The sequence below is a fragment of the Salmo salar genome, chromosome ssa13, assembly GCF_905237065.1.
Source record: "Salmo salar chromosome ssa13, Ssal_v3.1, whole genome shotgun sequence".
Classification (NCBI taxonomy): domain Eukaryota; kingdom Metazoa; phylum Chordata; class Actinopteri; order Salmoniformes; family Salmonidae; genus Salmo; species Salmo salar.
In genome coordinates this window covers 29,969,162-29,993,337 of record NC_059454.1, presented here as the reverse complement: position 1 = coordinate 29,993,337, position 24,176 = coordinate 29,969,162, and the positions used below count along the sequence as shown (strand labels likewise).

Genomic DNA, 24,176 nt, shown 5'->3' with positions numbered 1-24,176 from the left:
CTCCTTTTTTTGCCCTTTGGGATCCCCTGGGATGTAGGCCCTGTTTGTCATGAGAGGCCCTGGGCCTAAAGAGCCTGTGCGTTTGTTTATAGTGAGTGACTGGCGGGTCCTGGTGGATTCTGGGAGTTGAGTGGGCTGGTTTGTCAGCCGGAGTTAAGATGGATGAGATGGAGATAGTGATAAATGCACGGACGAATGGATGGATGAATGGGTACACAGCAGCCGGACAACAGAAAGCCCTCAAGCCCTTGAATAAAGTGGGGGTGCGCTAGAGGAGAGGAGCAAAACAAAAAGCCTAAGTCAAGTCCTGGGCTCTTTTGGTTTTAAAGCAGAGGGGGGGTCATGTCTGCTCCAGGGTAGTAGTAAAATTGTCCTCGACTACAGGGAGTTGATGGCCTACTAAAACAAACAGGAGAGACATGAGGGAAGGAGCGAGAGGGGGAAGGAAGGAGCGAGAGGGGGAAGGAAGGAGCAAGAAAGGGGAAACCACAGCTTGTTTCGCAGGGAGGGGGAGTAGACAAAAAAAGGGTATAAAAATAAAGCTCCAGAAAAGCAACAATGTTGAGATCATTATCATGACTAATTGTAGATATCCAGGGAAAAGTCAGCATCCATCAGATTTTGCAGGTATCGGCTATTTTGAAGCAGGTTTTACTTGCAATGTTTGTAATATGTGGTAGTTTCATATACCTTGGTTGAATGCACTTATTTAAGTTGCTCTGGAAAACAGCATCTGCTAAAATGTATTTTCTGCTCCCATTTTCCCATGTGATGTCACTAATGCCATGTTTACATGTGCAGGACAACTTGTCATAGGTGTATTGGGGGTGGTTGAGTAGAACAATGTGTGTATCCGACGGGGGAGGGGTAGTGGTAAAATGAAGCCATGGGGTCACAGATGGAGGAGTGGGGCGGAGAGGGAGAGGGGGGGGGGGTTAAGGTGTGGGGGGACATTAGTCAAAAGGATAAGGTGACCGATGGAGCAGCTGTAAGGGAATTACATCTGTTTTACAATTCCACTTAGGCTTTCATCTGGTTGTCAACAAAACACAATAAATTCCCTAATATCTTTTTCTTCACACTCCTCTTCCCTCGTGCTGTTCACAGAGAACAGGGGAAGTGAGAGGAGTGCAAATGGGAATGAGAAAGGGGTACAAACAGTGAGAAAGCAGCAATGCATGCATTAAAACAACCGTCACACAAACCAACAAAGAGGTCTAACACAAAACAGATGTCATGGTCTGATTAAATAATATTCTTCTTTCCTTTCTATTCATGTCCTGGCCTTCGACTACCCTGCCCAACAACAGCCACCACAGTCATCTAGGACACACTTCCTTTGCCTTTCCTAAAAGTCAAGGCCACACATCCAGGTGGCCACGCAAGCTGGATTCCAACGTGTCTGCTTCCTGTTAAGAGGCCAAATTAATGAACCAATAAACAAAATGACTTATCCGTGGGCCGCAAAAACCAAAGGAGTGAAAGGGGGGGACTGACTGCAGCGCAACAATAGAAAGCCCTGAGCCAACAGGTTGGAGAGTGGTTGAGGATTAGGTGGCGTCCGGTTTCCGTTGGAGCCCGTCCTGTCCGGTGGGGGGACGGAAAGAGCTGAGCTCACACACCGGCAGCACAATACACAAATCTCCACGGCCCAACCACGTTGCACAGGAATGCCATACAGAGGAAATATGCACCAAAAACATGCCCCGGAATACTTTTTCAGCAAAGTACCAACATAGGGGGAAATGGAGCTACATGCCACCTGGGAGTAATTGTATGTCTGGATACTGTTATAATAAATGGCACAAATGTCTTTGAATGAGAACACTGAGACAGACACCAAAAGTTTATTGCTCTGTGTTTTGTTAAAGTTACTCTGCTGTTGCACTGTCAGCCATACCAGAAAGTAGGATTCTCTTTGGCCTACATATGCCCAGAGAAGAGCCAGCTTTGCGCATCCTCATGACTAGCCAATGCTATTATGCCATATTAAGTGCTTCCTACGATTTTCTAACCATAACCCTTATTTACTTATGAACTGTACGTCTGGATCAGAAAAGCAATAGGATTTGACATATGACATTGCAACCACAACATACAGGCCTATTGAATGAATTCTAAAGCAAAAGGCTAAACTTGCTCCATCAATTCAAAAATCAGTAAAACATTTTGAAATGCACAATTTAGATAAATATTGGCCACTACTCAGTTTCCTGTCATCTCTTATAGAATTCATTGAATTATAATGGGCACAAAATTCAACATGATAGTGCACGACACTGTCGAGAGGCAATTTACTCAGTCCCTCCATTTTCTAGCCCACGCTCTGAACCTCCATGTGAGAGGTCAACATCAACTTGGCACAAGATCACAGAATCACATTAAAAGTAATCACAGCCAATCTCCCGAAACCTCCCCATTCCCCATTTCCAAAGGGTAAGAAAGAAAGGCGCTTTGATATGAGCATGCTGAAAGTGCAAAACTAGTCTGATAAGAAGATCCTTAATGATTTCTTGGACTATGAACACAATGTGATCATAGGCCAAGTAAATCTAGTAAATCCACAGTATCCATAATGATGACTTAAGCTATGGATCGCAAGGAGGGACATAAAGTGTATGTAACATTGTAGGCGTATGCACCCCATCTGATCAGGAACAAAATGTCACAACAAACCAGTCTCAGAGAGCTTCCCAGAGAGGTTTCCTTCCTTGGCTCCAGCAACAGAGTCTGCGCTGCTGATATTATGTTGCACCAAAATAACAATTGTGCTGGTCTTCTTCATAATGACTCTCCAGGGAGTAAACTGGGGTGAATCCTCTCGTTTTGTCACGTATTCACTGAATCGTCTGTGTCATATATCAAGGCTGTAATCCCAATAAACATATTCAAAACATTAAAATATTTCAGTTCACATTTTATCAGGATTATAGGTTTATGTTTCTTGGTCAATATGTGAAGAATGGCAACAGTTTTTGCTGCATGTAAGTGTATCCACCCAAAACTGTGGGATACATATATGGAATACTGTTCAAATTTAGGGTCTGTTTATCGTTTTAAGAGACAGTTGTCAAATAAGCAAAAAAACGTATTTGTTTACTAGCATACACAGAACAGAGCAAAGTCTAAATAGTCAGTCACATATGGGTCGTGTGAAACGGGATGTTGCGATTCAAATAGTGTCACATTCAGGACCTGCACACTGGCCAACCATAATAAAACCATCATTCAGAGAGCAATAGAAAAACAAGAAGGAATGTGGTCATCTTGTAGCTGGTTACAATAAAAACTCAGTAATGATGTTGCTTATGATCATAAACTCAAAGGAGAGTTTGAAAATGGAGATGCGAAAAGAGGGGGGGTAGAGCCTGGGAGCAACAACATATGTAGAGAGAGAGAATGAATGAATGAGGGGGAAAGAAAGAAAAAACAACAGAAGGAGCTAAATAAATATGGAGGCAGGATTTTACATTACATTTAGAGCATTCATCTTAAGATGGCTAGGTGAGACTACCACATATCACAGTTGTAGTAAGTACATTTTTCCTCAATAAAGAAGTTATCAGCAAAGTCAGTGCTAGTAGGAACAGACAAGGGAATAAGAATGACTGAGACGTCTTATTTAAGATACCTCTTATCAGGAAGACAAAGATGCAGGCAGTACCAGTACTTACTGCACATAAAACACACACCCAAGTAATTTACTACCCACACAAATCACTCATCACATAGAAGGCACAGTCATTCAGCTTCAGTGTCACCGACAGTTTAACTTGACATCACTTTAGGGGGAAGAAAGCTAGGCCTAGATTACTGGAAAAGGGAACTCCTCCTTTGGGAGAAAATAACCTTACCAGAACTCATTTACTGGTTCTATCAGGATTTTTCCAACAGAAAGTATTCTAAAAAAAAAAGAGCCCAACATTGACTGTGTGTAAACACGAGCATTTGGAAACTGAGTGTGCATCCCAATTCACAATATAGTGCTCTACTTTTGACCATAGGTTGCAATTTGGAACACATATAGTTGGTCCTAAGTCATATTTGCCCAGCTCCGGGATGAGTGTGCACACGGCCTTACTGTGGGTGACAGGGTGTGGGCATGGACAGCTCAACACAGTCCAAGGAGCAGCTGGGCCAAATGTTTATCTTTCTGTGGTAACACAAGGTATGTGCACTTTTGTGCAGATTGTGTAAGGAAGGGCGTTCTTTTTAAAGGAGGAAAAGTGTGTCAATGTCAACAGTGAGTCAACTGGAACACATAGCATGGGGGAAAAGGAGGGGGGGGGGGTACGTGCATGCGCGTGTGTGTGTATGCATGCATACGTAGGCATGCTTGCTTGCGTGTGTGTGTGTGTGTGTGTGTGTGTGTGTGTGTGTGTGTGTGTACAGCATGCATGGTTGTATCCATGTTTTTTCATCTCAAAATGCCAAGCTCATTCAATTTACACTGCAGCTGTCTGTATTCAACCTCCCATGGAATGAATATATCCATCTGACTCTATCCACTCCCTTTCTCAATCCAACACTTCAATTCATTGTCCTGTAAGATGGAGTACACTCCAAATGGCATTCTATTCCCCATGTATAGGGCTGTAATCAAAAGTAGTGCACTATATTAGATAAGGTGCCATTTGGGATGCATTGCAGGAGTCCTCCCTAAGGAATTCCTCAGACCTGCAGTAATCTGGGAGGTTCCTCAGAAAATGAAGAGGAATGCAGTGGAGAAGAAGTGGAGGACAAGGGGAGCCAGTGCCTTCAGCTCAACACTGCACCTCCCTGTTCTGCCGTTACATTCTATTCCTCACCTTTTTATCACAACTTTTCTCAGTCTCTGTGTGCGAGTGTTTCTCACTCACCCACCCCACTATCCTTTCATCTAAAACTATGACCTGACAGAAATAAAATGACAGGAAATGTCCATACCAATGGAGGGGAAGATGAGAAAATTGTGTGTGTGTGTGTGTGTGTGTGTGTGTGTGTGTGTGTGTGTGTGTGTGTGTGTTCCAAAATCAGTGGTGCAGTAACATGCCTAGTGTTCAGGTGATGATAGTTTTGTGGCGCTCCATCACAGAACAGCTCCCAACAGGCCTGAGCATGCCAACACTCTCTCACACACCCTGCTGCAGTACCTCACAAAACCCTCAAATGTTGAAACCTCGTCTCTCACAGCAGAGAGAGAGAGTGAAAAGTGGAATGTGAAGGAGAGAGTGAAGGACAGAGAGAGAGAGAGAGCATGCCCAATGGCTTAAGGAATGCATATTTCTCTGATGCATGTAACCAACAAAGTCAGAGACAACCAGAGGGGGTTGTTTCCCATCCTCCTCCCCTGCCACCTAGAAGAAGTAAATTCATCACCAGTATAGTCTCTGAGTTTGCCTTGTGAACCTCCCATCTTTGATCAACATCTGTCATTTTGTCAGGACTCAGAAGAATGTAGGCTAGAGGGCCTCTGATGAGGACTTGAATCCAACATGGTTGCAATGTAACTACGAAGCCCAGGGGTTGAGTGACGGTAAGACTACCTATGAGTATCTTACAAAAGAGAATGAATGACAAATTAGTAGGAAACTAGCTTACGAGGGTCCTGATAAGCTTGGCTACTCCCAAAACTGGGCACCTCACAAACCCGTTTTAGTTAAGAGGAAAATGTCTGACTTAAAAGTATAATAAAAAGTACTTTTATCTTGATACATTTGATATCACATCACATGCATGGCCTACGAGTAGCTGAATTTTGTTACAATGTTTTTTTAGTTGTAGTTTGGGTTCAAGGTCAGGGATAATGTACTGACATGCATGTTTTATAACCAACACAAATGGTAAACACCTTCTGTTAAATATCTCTATGTAGACTCACGTCAGCTCACACACGCACGCACGGGCAAACACAGCATTAGAGTCCATGATGCTAGAGAGGATAGAGGCCAGCTCTCAGAATGCCCAGCTGTCAGTGAGCCAAGAGAACACAGGAACATTATACCTTACCTCGACATGTGTCGTTGACGGCCTCGTAGCCGGGCATGCATTGGCACTGTCCAACAGGCACCACCCACTCTCCGTCCATCGTGCAGTAGATGCGGGGCGACTCCTCACTCACCGCGTTCTTCACGCAGGCCCCCGCCACTTCCCTCAGGGCCTGGTTCACCCCCCCACCCGCCACTGTCTCAGGGAAGGCTGCCAGGCTCTTGATGGTGGCCGGGCAGGTCTTGTAGTAGACCCTGACAGAGAGCAGCGCCATGCAGGCCCCAATGTCCTGGAAGGCCAGGTAGAAGCCTTTCCTGCTGAGGCTCTCCACCACCCGCGTCTCTGTGTTGATGCGCAGCTCGTTGCGGCTGGTGATCTCGTCCGGCGCGATTGTGGCCACCTTCTTGAACTGGCCCTTGCGGAAGCTGGTGCCGATGTCGGCGTCCGACTCAGAGGAGAACAGGTTGAAGGTCTCCTTGCAGGTGAGCGACGAGCCGTCGAATGAGTTGCAGTCACGCACAATGAACTGCAGCTCCACGAAGACGCGAGAGGCCGATGGGCGGCGCTGGATGAAGGTGGTGCGCAGCCAGTTGTCCTGCTCATGCTCGCCCACATTACACACACTGTAGGTGTACAACTGGGAGCCATTCAGACTCCTCTGGACCACCTCCCACTGAAACACACAGACAGACCATCAGGACTCCAGTCACATACTGACTCTGGGGATACATGACTAATAGTGGGCTGGAACAAAGTTAAAATGTTCAATGCTTATGGGGGGGTGCCCAACTGCCCATGTTGACATCTTAAATGCTAATGGTGTGCCTTAATGTGTTATATGAGTTCCCAGACCCCCGGCCCTCCTGTAATTTGAACACAGGAGACAAAGGGAAAGCGTGAGAGAGAGTGAGGGAGACCCCAAAGGAACATATTAAGACATAAGAGTGGCGAGATAAGACGAGGCCTTAGCAAAGGATTGAAGCCAGCTGATTTTGACAATGCCATTGAAATAACAGAGGTCTGTCAACAATGTCTGTCAACATCTTATGCAACATATGTTGATCCATGTATCCAACTCTTGCTGCCACAGAAGTTCGACATTTTAGTGAGAAGTCTTCAACGTTCAGCTTAATAGTGACTGCTGAAATACATGTGTCCACAGCGGGGTTCTCTCTGCATGTTACCACTGCTATTAATTAAAGGAATGTGCTTTGTTGGCTGACTGTGTGGCATCACATGAACGGGGGCATGCAACAGGAGAGAGAGCGCCTCCATAACTCTACTGAACAAGGGAGAGACAAATGTGAATGACCACTCAAATGTAAATTAAACAAAATTGGACCCAAGCACACATACTACACAAAAGCACACGATAGCAAAAAACAATAATCTGTTGTGTTTTACTGTGACGAAAGACAACACATTTTCTCCTCATGAGAAAAAGATAGCCAATTTAACTCACTACATCTACATTTCCCAAAAAGCACTATGTGCTCCAAACTTTAGGTCAATTGCACCCTTACATACAATTCTGAAATGAGGGACTTAAAACCACAAGTATTCTCTACCACACTTGCTATAGCTACCATTTTCTCCCTTGGAATAGTCCTGACATGCTGCCATCTAAAATCCAACCCCCACTAGAATAATGTGACCCTTTCACATATTCAACTTGAACGTTACACTTTTAGTAATGTTTATGCATGAGCACCAAGTTATAGCACCCAGAAAAGTAGATACTGGCAAATAAGAGTTGTTAAAGTTGTGTGAAGGTAAGAAAGTCAGACATGGCATACTATGTGCTACCCTCTCCATACTACCCCAAAGAGAAGAGTACAGAGACAGGGCAATGGAAAGAATAGATGGATACTGACCCCTTGCTTGGATCCTTGTTCATAGGGCCAGGTCAGCCAGCCTAGCTCACTCCCTGATGCCCTCATATCCAACAGCACCTCTGCAGAGGGGAAAAGTAAAATTAAATCAAACAGGTCTTAACCTACTAAAATGTGATTTACTTACCACAGAAAGCTGGGACATGTACATTTTGAAGTTAATACCTAATAGAAAGAAGCAAATTATCATTTGAACTCTAATATCTTACCCCAAGAAAAGTAATTGTCTAAATCCCCTACACTTCCTCAAGTGAGGCTCAAACATAGGCCTATGTTAGTGACTTTCACAATTAAAAAGGAAGCTTAGGGTGTAATCAGTAACTTGAGATGGAATATCCTAACTTTCCCATCATTCAACTTTTCTGCGCAATAAGTGGTACCAGGCATGAATATTCAGCCCAACCATGCAGATAATTATTCATTTTATATTGTTATATTTAATATGTTCACAATATCTTATTGCAATCTTATTGATCAGGAGACAATATAAAAGTTCAATATTCCAACAGGTAGTGGCACTCTATAATGTAGCAAGACTGCTCTCAACACCCTCATCTTGATAAAGAGATCAGCATAGATACTGAATCGAATGCGGGCGAAACTTGAACATCTAAAAAAAAAAGTATAATGGGTTGCATTAAAAACAGTTTCTGGTCAAAAATCAACAAACTTAAAAACTTCTACAAGTTGCGACATTGTATCAATAGCCCATGTTCTTGCCCTGTGCTTTAAACATCCACTTCTTGAACAGAGTAGTATATACTTCTTGCAACAGGAACATTTTGATTTCAAATAGTTGCCAAAGTTTGAAAAGTAGTCAAGACTTTCGCTTACCTTCTTTAGTTTGCAGTGTAATACATATACCGTTAATTAATACATAGGAAAACAACAAGCGCTTAATTCCACGGGAATCCATTTGAGAATGTTTTCTTATTATTTCTAAGCTTGGTTGGGACCCTTCCACGCTCTCATCAGTTGCTCAACTAAACCGTGAGCTCGCGAAAGCCTCATTCACAAATGAGGACGTCACCAACGCCGCCTGTTGGAATGTCATCAATTCCATAAAGGAGGGGGTGTGGCAAAGAGAAAAGTGACATTGGCATTATGGTTTTGATGGCCTCAGTCATTTACCTTAGCGACAAGAAAAGCAGATATCAATACAATGTTGGCCTATTTACCTTTTACTGATTCTTTTTTTTTGTGTACAAAAATAAGAAGAGAGAATTCTGCATGAAACTCATGATACAAGTTTATCAATCACATTATTATCATATTCATATAATCTAGAATCTGAAGCAAAGACAACTGAATCCATAAAGTCAAGAGAAATAAAATTGCAAATAATTGTACTAATTGGCTTTAGAATTTGAAATACCATACTCTTGATGAATATAAGTGAAGTGAAACATCTGTATTTTCAATGGGAAAGATAGAGAGGTGGGAGAATGGGGAGTGGGAGGGTGTGCTGGTATGAGTATGAACATAGGAAATTAAATAATCAATCACCTAGCAACTCTTTCGCAAATGAATTTGGGAGTCAACCTGTCACCGTCATTATTTGTTGTACAGTGTAACTATGTGATTTATGAGTGCTTATCTGTATCTTGTAGTTTTCACTAAAAACCTCCTGAATATTTTGTCAACCTGTTAGATTTTCTTGGTAAATGTTTACCATTGATTGCGCTGTCTTCACAATAAATTATTACAATACAGTATGACATTGATTTTGCATGGGTCACACCTGTGGGCCCAACTCTGTGGGAAAAGATTGGGCTTCTCTCTGTTTCCCCGGCAGACGGGCCCCAGCCATGTGCGAATCCGACCTCCCCATCCGACCTCCCCTTACCCCGGGGCTCTGGTTTCATAAAGCCCTCTCACACCAGGGAGAATGCCTGGAGCCTTATGAAATGCCACAAAAGAGTGATTCCTCATGAAACCCAGACAAAAAACACAATGGTTTTGGGAATTTTCACAAAATGTAATCCGTGGAATAGTCCTTTGCAGGAAGGATTGTTGGCATATATTTGACATTTGTATCTAAAAGCATAATTAGAAAGAATTGATCAAAGTTGGCTTATTTATGACATCTGTAGATTTTTTTATTTAACCTTTATTTAACTAGGCGAGTCAGTTAAGGAAAAATTCTTATTTACAATGACGGCCTAGGAACAGTGGGTTAACTGCCTTGTTCAGGGGCAGAACGGCAGATCTTTACCTTGTCAGCTCGGAGATTCAATCTAGCAACCTTTCGGTTACTGGCCCATCACTCTAACCACTAGGCTACCTGCCGATGCTACAAATCTGTAGGGTATTAGGAGGTAATCAGACTAACAGATGAGGCTCTCACACATGCTCCCTTGGTCGGTCCACACTTTCTACTGCTGCTGCTGTGTGTTGTTGCGGCTGGGTAACAATGGGCCTGCTGTCCCCCAGTGAAGGGGGTTCAAGGGGGCTGACTTGGTTGGGAGAGCTGCCAAGCACAGGTGTAGTAACTCAACTCAGCAGCATCAGAGTGGGGGGGACAGCAGGCCCATTGTTACCCAGCCCCAACAACACACAGCAGCAACAGCAGAAAGTGTGGACCGACCAAGAGCGCATGTGTGAGAGCCTCATCTGTTAGTCTGATTGCCCCCCAATACCCTACAAATGATACAAAACACATGACACTGTTGATTTGTGGCTATGTTATACCTGTTTTTGGCTCTGTATACGACACTGTTCCCCACTGCCTGTCAGACTTACAGCTATTCGATTCCTAAGTAGTCAAGATACCAAAGTGCAAAGAGCTGAGCAAACTATCTGTGGGGTAGCTAAAGGCTGACAGGGTGAGTCGGGATTGAACACTATCATCCCAGTAATAACACTATTCAGAAAGATCCCACATGAAAAAAATACTACAGTGTACTGTATACCATGGTAGGAATACTGTAGTATTCACTGCAGTGTTGTTGCTGAATTTACTGTAGTAGTCAATGTAGTATACTGTGGTCTTTACAGAAATACTAAAAAAACAAATGTTCCATAACCTGTAGGTAGGTAGGTAAGTAAATAGGTAAGTAAGTAGGTCTGGGTTCTGAAAAGGGAGTTCAGAGCTTCTACTCTTTTCTATAACCACAGGGAACACAATATATGGTCTATACTTGGCGTGTAGGTTTCTACGTTATGGGTGGCACAACTTGGGATATGGAAGGGGAATGGGCGGGGTTTATGCAAATTACATACTGTAGTATTTACTAGAGTAAAAACAAATGTTTTTGCAGCCTGTAGTGTTTTTGCGGACATTTCTGTAGTACTTACTACAGTGCTGTTTAAAAAAAAAATACTATAGTATTCTACAGTATACTACACAATTCTATACTGAGGTGGGGGGTATGGAGTAGGATCAAGTTCCTTGAAGAGACTGGTGAGTTTTGCATTATGAAAGTCTGGGACCGGAAAACACTCATGCTCTGAATAGAGAGGAAAGGATAGCATAGGTTTTTACAATCCATATGTCAACAAACCCAATACAAAGCAATCATTATTATATTGAAATACACTGAGTGTACAAAACATTGTGTTCTTTCCATGACATAGACTGACCAGGTTAATTCAGGTAGGAAAGCTATGATCCCTTAGTCTGTGTAGATGAAGGGGGACGAGACGGGTTAAAGAAGGATTTTGAAGCCTTGTGACAATTGAGACATGGATTGTGTGTGTGCCATTCAGAGGGTAAATGGGCAAGACAAAATATTTAAGTGCCTTTGAATGGGGTATGGTAGTAGCTGCCAGGTTTGTGTCAAGAACTGCAACGCTGCTGGGCTTTTCATGCTCAACAGTTTCCCATATATATCAAGAATGGTCCAACACCCAAAGCACATCCAGCCTTCTTGGCACAATGGTGGGAAGCATTGGAGTCAACATGGGCCAGCATCCCTTTGGAACGCTTTCAACACCTTGTAGAGTCCAGATTTAGGCTGTTCTGAGGGCAAAAGGGTGTGAAACTCAATATTAGGAAGGTGTTCCTAATGTTTTGTACACTCAGTGTATCTCCACACCTGTAACAAGGAGCTCTCTCTCATATTCAAAGTTCTCTAACCTTGTGCGAGAATCTGAGAATCATGACACAACAACAAAGTTATTCAGAAATCTCATCTAAATGAACTCCTCTTTGGAAATTACAGATCATCCATCCCCCTGGGCTGAAGTGAATAGGCGTTATATATTAATTCAGTCATTATCACAACATTCCGATGCCCTGAGCTGGAACACACTCATATTCGTTGCCTCCCTTTTTATTGGAGACACAGGTCACACTAGAGAGGGCTAGTGAGAGCAGATGTTGTATTTGCTCACCCAAGTAGAATGAGCTGATCCTGAGGCCATGCGTACCTCCTCGATATCAAATGACACTACTGGGGTCAGAATACATTTAAGACAATGCCTTGAAGGAAGTGCACTGGAGAAAGCACATCCAGAATGTGTGAGATGGACCCCTGAGGGCTTAGGGCGGAAGAGAGTCTGGAGGGCATGAGGGGTGCCCATTGATAGCCACCTGTTGATTCTGTTCCAAATGACCTAAACTTTTTTAGATTACCCGATCAGGTGTATGTGTGTGTTTGTGTGTGTGTCTGTATTTGTGTGACAGAGAGAGAAAGAGAGAGGGAGAGGGAGAGCGAGAGAGAGCAAGAGAGAGGGAAAGAGGAAGAGAAAGATAAACATAAAGAAATAATTCAAAGAAAGTGAGAAAAGGAAAGTGAGAGAGAGAGATGTAGTAGAGAAGTGCCAGGTTCTTCAGGGGGTTTCCAGGCAAAATGGTTGACGATGCTGATCAGTGATGTCATGCTTTTGGGCAGCACCTGTTCTTGTAGTTGCCCCTGCAGACCCATGGTGGTCTGCGGTTTGCTGAGGTAGGCATGTGAAGCATGTCTGACCCTCCTCCATATGTTACCGGCCCCCACTTCCTGGCAAAGAAGGGGGGTTGTGCCAATGAAAGTGTTAGGACAACTATATAAAGTGTGTGTGTATGCCTGTGTGTGTGTGTGTGTGTGTGTGTGTGTGTGTGTGTGTGTGTGTGTGTGTGTGTGTGTGTGTGTGTGTGTGTGTGTGTGTGTGTGTGTGTGTGTGCATACATACACGCAAGACTGTTACCAAAAGTAAGAATTTCACAAAGTGTTGATAGTTGTTGTTGTGTAGGAGTGTGGTACTTTTGCTTACCAGCAATTTGCCTTAAGTAGACCAGGAGAAGCAGGGTTGGTGAAAAGGTAGCTTCATAAATCAGACTTACATTGTTACTTGGAAAGATTATTAAACAATCACTGTTCAGATGAAAAATATTTCAGAGCCTTTTTGATTGAGATAAGTGCTGTTCTTATACAGTAGGCCTTTCAACCACGTCATCTAATCCTCTCATCATAACAAAGACTTGTGTACTGTACTGTATATAATAGTTGCAGTGCCAAATAAGGCTATAGTTACTCAGGAGGATGTAGGGAGTGTGTGTAGCTAGAACCTGCATATGAGGAGATAACAATTCATGTCCCTGTTTACAGACACACGGGTGGTGCCATACAGCTGCCGTCTTCTTGGTCACCAGGGGAGGTGGTTTTAAAGCAGTGATGTTTCCATAGTCTTAACACACCAGGAAACACACACACATACACATATACACACCAACACACACACATGCACAGACACATGCACAAAAACACAAACACACACATTCACTTTCTCATGCTGCTCTGCGGGTGAAAACAGAGAGTAGATTTCAACAATTAGGTGACCAAATACAGCCGTAACCTCCATTGAGGCAAGTGTAAGAGAAAGGGGAGCGAGCATACAAACAGGTGTTGCCCAGCCATGTGAGTGCTAAGCTAAGGGTCAATGGGACTTAGATAGTTATATAGTGCTGGGGGAACAAAGTAGTGTGTATGACAGCTGCCTGTGGAATGGCAGCTCATATCAACACTTGTCACTCCTCCAGCATGTCTCAGAAAGCTTGTTCCTGCTTGTCTGCTCTCTTTCAACAGCTCCCAGTTCCAAACCACAGAAAGCTATATTTTCTCCAGGACAAGACAGAATTCTGAAAGTCAGTGAAACGGTTGGCATGTAAAGTGTGTCCTTCTGAGACGGCAGTGATTCAGTGAAAGCACGTGAAGAGAAACAGTTATGTAACACGTGACTTTTGGATTAAGCAAGCATGGAGTCCAAAGATCTTAGTCGGGAGACTGTGCCCCAGTGCGTTTTACAAGGCATAAATCACATGCATGTAAAAATCTGACAACAATATCAGACAATAAACCAGAACATGATAATTGTCTCAACCAAGGTCAAACCACAGTGTACTTACTGCACATCAGAATGGGAGCGGTTTGAAGGATAGAATTGGTTTTGTGAAATAACATCAATAATATTTAATGATTACATCTACAGTTATGCAAGTTAGCTCTGGCGATATGTGGGAGTTATTTTTTTATCGTCCCCAATGCTAATTCAATGAATACCGGACGTTCTACAGTCAATTCCTTGCATCTTTTGATGTTGATATCAAAACTCACTTGACCTTTTAATGTGAGAAGAAAATCAAACTGTGCAAATTGTGTTTGATGCCACAGTGGTCCCCACACATTGTGACGCAGGCAGGAAAAGGGAACTTTTCAACCAGCATATCTGCAAAGTGGACCTAACAAACAAATACTGATGGCCTGAACAGTCCAGTAAATGTTTCTATCCCTTCCTAACCCCTTCACTACTACCCACCGCCACCCCACCATTTTTCTGAAGAGCCCTGCACAAAACCTTCATTGGGGAATTTCAATTCTCCCACCCCCACAAAAGTGCCCTCTTCCTAGATATCTGTTCTTTTTGATATCCACTTTACCTCATCCCGAAAGAATCCTTTACTTTGATCTTTATCATCCATCATCAGTGAGTATTTTGATAGATATGGATAGATAGAGAATTGCATAAGTCCACTCACCCTCTGCTTTACTGTAGATACAGCATCATCGGCCTAATAGCCCTTTCACTATCCACTCAAATACTGTGCTTCCATGCCATAGACACTGAGTTACAAGGAAGTTGAAAAGGCAGTTAAAGTCCTGAGTTACAAAATGAAAAAGGTGATGTAAATCCTGCTTCACCTCCTACCTATAGTAAGAACCAACAGATAACACTCTCTCACACTCACTGTCACTGTCACTGGCATATTGGGTTTCAATTCTGGAGCGGCTATTGCCAAAAGAGAAGGGGCACATCATTTTTAAATTGCATAGAATTGATAAACTACAAATACACTATTTTATTTACACATAAAAAAAGTGAAACTGGCGCAAAACAAGATCACTTCCCCAAAACAAGATCACTTCCCCAAAACAAGATCACTTCCCCAAAACAAGATCACTTCCTCAAGTGCCCCCAAAGCCACATCCCATTTCATCACCTCCACAGCAACACAGGAGGAGGAAAACAAGAACCTAAGAGGGGTGATGACAAATCATATAATTCAGATAAATCTGCTTATTACTTGTATTTCAGGGGCATATTCATGTCAATCAGGTGGCTCAGAATTGGAGTGCTGATCTAGGATTAGTTTAGCCTTTTAGATTACAATGAAAACGTTACATGGACATGGGGGAACTGATCCTAAATTAGCCCTCCTACTCCCCCCTATTGCTCTCCAGCCAGGGGCGCTGCACTGCCTCTCAACGTGTGTGTGCGTGTGTGTGTGTGTGTGTGCGTGTGTGTGTGTGTGTGTGTGTGTGTGTGTACACCGACTGTCCAAAACATTAGGAACACCTAATGGGATGCTGGCCCATGTTCACTACAATGCTTCCCACAGTTGTGTCAAGTTGGCTGGATGTCCTTTGGGTGGTGGACCATTCTTGATACACATGGGAAAATGGTGAGCGTCTCCGCCCTTCATTTACACTGATTGAAGTGGATATAACAAATTATATCAATAAGGGATCATAGCTTTCACCTGGATTCACTGAGTGTATTTTCCACGTTGACTCCACGTCATAATACATTGACAAATTACGTTGAAATAATGTTGATTCAACCAGTGTGAAGTATCTATTCTACTCTGAAATGCTTGATACATATGGCCCAAAATCCAATTTCAGCCTGGGATGAGAGGAGCTGATGTAGCCGGATGGTGACACATTTAATGTATTCATGGTGACTCTGAGTCATCTGGTTAAGACCCATACCTGGATCTCTCCCACCCTGTCCCCACCTAGGAGTCTACTCTACAACATGTACTATGATCCCTTAGAGCTATTTGATACATATCATGATTCCTCCTGTGGCATTGTATTCGATATTCAATCAATCAAATTTATAAATCCCTTTTTATATCAACCGATGTCACAAAGTGCTGTACAGAAACCCTGCCTTAAACCCCAAACAGCAAGCAATGCAGATGTAGAAGCACGGTGGCTAGGAAAAACTCCCTAGAAAGGCCGGAACCTAGGAAGAAACCTAGAGAGGAACCAGGCTCTGAGGGGTGGCCAGTCTTCTTCTGGCTGTGCCGGGTGGAGATTATAACAGAACATGGCCAAGATGTTCAAACGTTCATAGATGACCAACAGGGTCAGTTAATAATAATCCCAGTGGTTGTAGAGGGTGCAACAGGTCAGCACCTCAGGAGTAAATGTCAGTTGGCTTTTCATAGCCGATCATTCAGTGAGACAGCAGGTGCGGTAGAGAGAGAGTCCAAAACAGCAGGTCCAGTACAAGGTAGCACGTCCAGTGAACAGGTCAGGGTTCCATAGCCGCAGGCAGAACAGTTGAAACTGGAGCAGCAGCACGGCCAGGTGGACTGAGGACAGCAAGGAGTCATCAGGCCAGGTTAGTCCTGAGGCATGGTCCTAGGGCTCAGGTCCTCCGAGAAAAGAGAGAGAAAGAGAGAGAGAGAATTAGAGGGAGCATGCTTAAATTCACACAGGACACCGGATAAGACAGGAGAAATACTCCAGATATAACAGACTGACGCTAGCCCCCCGACAAACTATTGCAGCATAATCTGGACCCCTACAGCAAAATATGGACCCCTACAAATCAGCCGGGCTAGACAATCTGGGCCCCCTCTTTCTAAAATTATCCGCCAAAATTGTTGCAACCCCTATTACTAGCCTGTTCAAACTCTCTTTCGTATGGTCTGAGATCCCCAAAGATTGGAAAGCTGCCGTGGTCATCCCCTTCTTCAAAGGAGGAGACACTCTAGACCCAAACTGCTACAGACCTATATCTATCCTACCCTGCCTTTCTAAGCTCTTCGAAAGCCAAGTTAACAAACAGATCACCGATCCTTTCGAATCCCACCGTACCTTCTCCGCTATGCAATCTGGTTTCCGAGCTGGTCATGGGTGCACCTCAGCCACGCTCAAGGTCCTAAACGATATCATAACCGCCATCGATAAGAGACATTACTGTGCAGCCATATTCATCGACCTGGCCAATGCTTTCGACTCTATCAATCACCACATTATCGGCAGACTCAACAGCCTTGGTTTCTCAAATGACTGCCTCGGCTGGTTCACCAACTACTTCTCAGACAGAGTTCAGTGTGTCAAATCAGAGGGCCTGTTGTCCGGACCTTTGGCAGTCTGTCACAAGGAGAGGACCAAGGTGCAGCGTGTGTGTAGTTCCACATTTTATTTAATCTGTGAAACTTTGCAATACATGAATAAACTGAATTGACAAAACAACAAATCGTGACGCAGAGGAGAAACAAACACTACTCAAAAATAATCACCCACAAAACCCAGGAAGAAAAAACCCTACTTAATATGATCTCCAATTAGAGACAACGATGACCAGCTGCCTCTAATTGGAGATCATCCCAAACAAACCAACATAGAAATACAAAAACTAGAACCTAAGAACATAGAAATAGAACACATAGAATAACCCCCCCTGTCACGCCCTGACCTACTCTACCACTGAAAATAACAGCTTACCATGGTCAGGACGTGACACAGTCTCTATGGTGGTGCAACAGGGTTCAATCCTCGGGCCGACTCTTTTCTCTGTATACATCAATAATGTCGCTCTTGCTGCTGGTGATTCTCTGATCCACCTCTACGCAGACGACACCATTCTGTATACTACTGGCCCTTTTTTGGAAACTGTGTTAACTAACCTCCAGACGAGCTTCAATGCCATACAACTCTCCTTCTGTGGCCTCCAGCTGCTTCCAGCTGCTCTTAAATGCAAGTAAAACTAATTGCATGCTCTTCAACCGATCGCTGCCCACACCTGCCCGCCCGTCCAGCAACACTACTCTGGACGGTTCTGACTTAGTATATGTGGACAACTACAAATACCTAGGTGTCTGGTTAGACTGTAAACTCTCCTTCCAGACTCACATTAAGCATCTCCAATCCAAAATCGAATCGAGAATCGATTTCCTATTTCGTAACAAAGCATCCTTCACTCATGCTGCAAAACATACCCTCGTAAAACTGAGTATCCTACCGATCCTTGACTTCGGCGATGTCATTTACAAAATAGCCTCCAAAACTCTACTCAGCAAATTGGATGCAGTCTATTCCAGTGCCATCCGTATTGTCACCAAAGCCCCATATACAACCCACCACTGCGACCTGTATGCTCTCGTTGGCTGGCCCTTGCTTCATATTCGTCGCCAAACCCACTGGCTCCAGGTCATCTATAAGTCTTTGCTAGATAAAGCCCCTCCTTATCTCAGCTCACTGGTCACCATAGCAGCACCCACCCGTAGCACGCGCTCCAGCAGGTATATTTCACTGGTCACCCCCAAAGCCAATTCCTCCTTTGGCCGCCTTTCCTTCCAGTTCTCTGCTGCCAATGACTGGAACGAACTGCAAAATCACTGAAGCTGGAGACTCATATCTCCCTCACTAGCTTTAAGCACCAGCTGTCAGAGCAGCTCACAGATCACTGCACCTGTACATAGCCTATCTGTAAATAGCCCATCCAACTATTTCATCCCCATACTGTTATCTATTTTATTTATTTTTGCTCCTTTGCACCCCAGTATCTCTACTTGTAACCTCATCTTCTGCACATCTATCACTCCAGTGTTTAATTGCTATATTGTAATTATTTCGCCACTATGGCCTATTTATTGCCTTACCTACCTAATTTGCACACACTGTATATTGACTTTTTCTACTGTATTATTGACTCTATGTTTGATTATTCCATGTGTAACTCTGTGTTGTTGTCTGTGTTGCACTGTTTTGCTTTATCTTTGCCAGGTCGCAGTTCTAAATGAGAACTTGTTCTCAACTAGCCTACCTGGTCAAATAAAAGTTACATTATTTAGCAGACACTCTTTTCCAGAGTGACTTACAATAGTGAATGCATACATTTCATACAATTTTTTATTTTTTTCTCCGTACTGGTCCCCCGTGGGAATCAAACCCACAACCCTGGCGTTGCAAACACCATGCTCTACCAACTGAGCCATACGGGACCAGTACAGGAAGTAAAAGAAAAATATAAATAAATACTGGAGGCTGGAAAAGGTGGAATGATCACCATATCCTCATCCTTTCACTGGTCCTATCGTGTTAGCATGACAACATTGACCTTTCTGACAACAAGGCCTCCGGACGTGAGCTCACTTATTGTGAAGTGTGTGGGATAAGTCATACATGTAGTATGCACCTTGGGTGGGCTGACACCTTTCTCTTATGACCAGGTAATAGGGACAAAAGAGGACTGGGAGGTACTAGACTGTACATAGAAGAGTGTATGGAGGCATAGCCATGTTCTACTGAGAAAAATGGGCCAAAATCAGGATTTAGAAAGACTGAGTCAGAGACCAAATGCAGTACTAGCAGTAGGCCTATTGGGCTGTGTGATTTTGTACATTTTGTGTGTTACTGAATAAATATTTATACACATGACCTTTGCTCCCTTGTACTTCCTGCTTCTGTTATTTTTCTGCTACCACAAGCAGCCTCTCATCTGTCTCTTTTCACATTGTCTGTGTTCTTATCTAGGCTCTTGGATTAACACCCTAAAGTCGATGTCCATGACCCCGGGGACATCTAATTAGCATAATAAAATAATCCCCATAACAATTCATCAATTTAAGATAGACATGCAGTATCTGTTTTTTTTTTGTGCATTGGATGCATCTGAAAGGTGACAGAGCTAGAGCAGTGTTTGTCAGACCATGAGACATCCTGAAAATCGGTCTTCTCACAAAATCATCTGTAGAGTCCATACGGGTTAGCCTAATATTACCCCTCTGTGTAAAGGTGAGACTATCACAAACATGTACACATGGGCTGTTTTGCTCTAGGACGCCCACAGGCCTCACAAGACTCATCTGAAGGTCCCCCGGTACCAGTTGAAAAAATGGATGGAAGTATAGTGCATTCGGAAAGGATTCAGACCCCTTGACTTTTTCCACATTTTGTTACATTACAGCCTTATTCTAAAATTGATTAAATTGGTTAAATACATGTCCAAAAAAATGTATGTTTCGGCTCCCGAGTGGCGCAGTGGTCTAAGGCACTGCATCTCAGTGCTAGAGGAGTCACTACAGACACTCTGGTTTGAATCCAGGCTGTATTACAACTGGCCGTGATTGGGAGTCCCATAGGGCGGCGCACAATTGGCCAAGCGTCGTCTGGGTTTGGCTGGTGTAGGCCGTCATTGTAAATAAGAATTTGTTCTTAACTGACTTGCCTAGTTAAATAAAGATTACAAAAATAAAAATCCTGATCTTTCTTATATCTCTCCCCGTAGCTCAGTTGGTAGAGCATGGTGTTTGCAACACCAGGGTTGTGGGTTCGATTCCCACGGGGGGCCAAGTACGAAGAAGAAAATTTATGAAATGAAAATGAAATGTATGCATTCACTACTGTAAGTCGCTCTGGATAAGAGCGTCTGCTAAATGACTAAAATGTAAATATAGGACAGACACTTCAGAAAAAACTTCCTTTAGATTTTTTGGGGAACTAACTGTTGTTCCGTATAGTGAATCTGTTATTCAATGCATTTCAACAAATAATTTTTTCATATTTGTTTTCCATACTTCAAGGGGTTTTAAAATTCTAAATCAAATAGCAAAATGATCATTGGTAAGACCTTAAAACAATTCCATATAGCTGCTCCACCAAATGAGGCTGTTTTTGACAAGGATCTGGAACTCTCCACACCACCCTATTATCAAGTCCTCCCACACACAGTTAAGAGAGGGGCGAGACATGCCGCTAAAATCTTCCAACACAGAGTATCCATAAACCAGATATGTAAAACACAAGCTTCTTTGGTCTAATCTCCCAAATGAAGAGCTTACTGAACAGTGAACATCCTCCCATTCATCATTTGGAGTCACAATTCTCTCCAGGGCACAACTGCTGCCCCCACTCTAGACCTCTTCCGAATGGTTCAGCGAAGGTTATTGTTCAGACAATTAAAATGCCAATGTGACAAAATCTGCAACTCTATAAACAGAACATGTAAGAGTATTCAAGAGGTCATTAGGATTTTGCTGTTGCATCCAGATCCAAATCAAATCAAATGTAATTTGTCACATACAACAGGTGTGTAGACCTTACAGTGAAATGCTTACTTACAAGCACTTATTAACTTACAAGCACTTAACCAACAATGAAATTTTAAGAAAAATACCTACATTTTCTTTTAAAATAAATAAATAAAAGTAACAAATAATTAAAGAGCAGCAGTAAAATAACAATAGCGAGGCAATATACAAGGGGTACCGGTACAGAGTCGATGTGCGGGAGCACCAGTTAGTCAAAGTAATTGAGGTGATGTATGCATGTAGGTAGAGTTATTAAAATGACTATGCATAGATAATAACAGAGAGTAGCAGCAGCGTAAAAGGGGGGAGGGGGGGACAATGCAAATAGTCTGGGTAGCCATTTGATTAGATGTTCAGGAATCTTATGGCTTGGGGGTAGAAGCTGTTTAGAAGCCTCTTGGACCTAGACTTGGTGCTCCGGTACCGCTTGCCGTGCAGTAGCAGAGAGAACAGTCTATGACTGGGGTGGCTGAAGTCTTGACAATTTTTAGGGTCTCCCTCTGACACCGCCTGGTATAGAGGTCCTGGATGGCAGAAAGCTTGGCCCCACTGATGTACTGGGCCGTACGCTCTGTAGTGCCTTGCGATCGGAGGCCGAGCAGTTGCCATAACAGGCAGTGTTGCAACCCGTCAGGATGTTCTCGATGGTGCAGCTGGAGAACCTTTTGAGGATCCACCCAGGTGGATGCTCCACATTGACATAGATGAAGTGAGTATACCCCTACATTATGTAACTTTAGGGTATCTCTAAGAGTCAGAAGAAAGAATTTTAAAAATGCATTACATAACTGTAATGCTTCCCATCTAGTTCTGTTTGTCATGTGTTGAAATGTGTCTGTGGATAATACATTCAGAGCAACATCTGCATGGAACATCAGAGCAAAAAGCCTAAAACCCAAAACAAGAAAACAAGCACTTATCAATGTCAGAAAAAGCCAAAACCAGTATTTTCAAAGTCTTTGCATTTTCTTTTACTAGCTCAATTTGGCCTTTGGAATGTAATGTTGCGGGCTAAGACTTCAAAAGACAGACTAAAATGACAGAAAGATGGAGGTGGTTGAGCAAGCATGAAGGACGCATAACTTTTTTCCTTCGTACTCTTCCTGCTGCTGCTTCCCCATCTCCTTTGTCATAGGCTAGGTCTGTAATTTCAGAGGGCAGGGTAGGAGGGGGGACAAAGTGAGGAGAGGAGCAGCATCTTGAGTTTCCCCTTTGCTCTCTGTGTTCTCTCTTCACACTGTGTTCCACCATCTCTGCTTCATCTCATGCTGGGCCTCAATTAACATTCCTTGTCTTAGCCTGTCGAGGCACTATAAATCGCTTGCGCTTCACCTCTTTTCCATGGTCACACTCCCTTCTTCCTCCTGTAATGAAAAGAGAGAGAGGAGAGGCGTGATGTGTCTTTGATGAGTTCCAGCATGATCCTCTTTCCCTCCCTCAGATATCCAGTGGCCTCGTAGTTTGAGAACCTTTATTTTCACAACCTCAGCCGTTCCACATCTCTTTGTAGCTCCGTTTTCTCTCTGATATAAAATACTGTTATGAAAAATTATATATTATTGCATTAAGCATGTGGGATAAGTGTTTAAATAAGCGAAAACCACAGTTGACATTTCAGGAAGAAGCCACCATTTTGGAACTCTATAACATCCTTTGATGGCTGAAATTGAGGGTTATAAAACCATAATGTACAGTTGGGGTACTTTGGGTCTCTTTGCTGCAGGCAGTCCCCCCCTTTGAGGACATTCATTTTACCCTTTTCAGTACCTTCAAATGTGATGAGAGTCCACACGGGCCTGTCCGCCGAACATTCCCACAGGGAATTCCTCACCAATAACTCCCAATCGGCATCCCTCTGAGGAGTCTTCAGTGTGCTTTTGAATGTAACAGGAGCAGCAGGACACCCTAATGTTCAGGCATTAGTCTTAACATTTTTAAACTATAGAGCCCTATAGCCTCGGGGAGGATAAGTACAAAAGTGCAACTTTAATTGCCCTTCCCTTGTGCCGATCCCAGTTTTAAACATACTTCTCCATAGTCACTTATCTTCAGACTGCTTCACATAAATGCAAAATATGGGTACATATCAGATAAATGTCTGACTTTCTTTGGAAGACTAACAATGCAAGGCCATTGTTGGAGAAATCAACTTCTCATCGCTCTCTCCTATGCATTTACACACAGCTGTACTGTGGATTTTTCACTGCAGTTGCCATGTTTATGAATTAGTGATAGTTTTCCAAAATTCATTTATGAGAGCCATTTGTCTACATAAACTAGGATTGTCAACTAATAGTGCAGTTAGAGTTTTCTAACTCAAAACATAAAATGAGCATGGTGGGCTTTAGGCTACAGGCACTACAGAAGTACAAACAGAAATTCCAACAACTAAATAATCTGCGTAATGACATTAAATTCATTTGGGAAACTGATTGGATTTGCAAAAGCCATCAACGTAAGGGAGTTGTCTTTTCACCCAATGTTTAATTTAAATCCAATGACAGGGCGATTACATGTTTAATTCACATTAGTTGATAACTCAGCCAAATGGAGATCAAAACTAAACATTGAACTGATGTCTGTGCCCTGTGGGTATTATCCTATGCTGACATCTTGTGACTTCAAGGTGAACTGCAACATATTTCACAACAAGTAGTAACCTGAAAACAATGTTCTGCATAATCAGAGTAACTATATAATACTGTTGGTAATATATCATACAGTAATGTATCTGCAGTGGAACAAGGCATACTAAGACAACGGGCAAAAGCAAGCAAACACAAATC

At 43.0% G+C, this 24,176-nt stretch overlaps 1 protein-coding gene across 1 annotated transcript in view; it reads right to left on the bottom strand.

The window, feature by feature from the left end:
• Positions 1–8,894, bottom strand: part of epha2b (eph receptor A2 b) — a 31,646-nt gene extending 22,752 nt beyond the window's left edge. Inside the window, exons 1-3 of the mRNA XM_014135356.2 lie at positions 8,694–8,894; positions 7,842–7,921; positions 5,989–6,640 (exon numbers count right to left, since the gene is read on the bottom strand). Coding sequence (XP_013990831.1) covers positions 5,989–6,640; positions 7,842–7,921; positions 8,694–8,775 — 814 coding nt within the window. The 5' untranslated portion in view covers positions 8,776–8,894. The remainder of the gene's footprint in view (positions 1–5,988; positions 6,641–7,841; positions 7,922–8,693) is intronic.
• Positions 8,895–24,176: the final 15,282 nt, after the last annotated feature.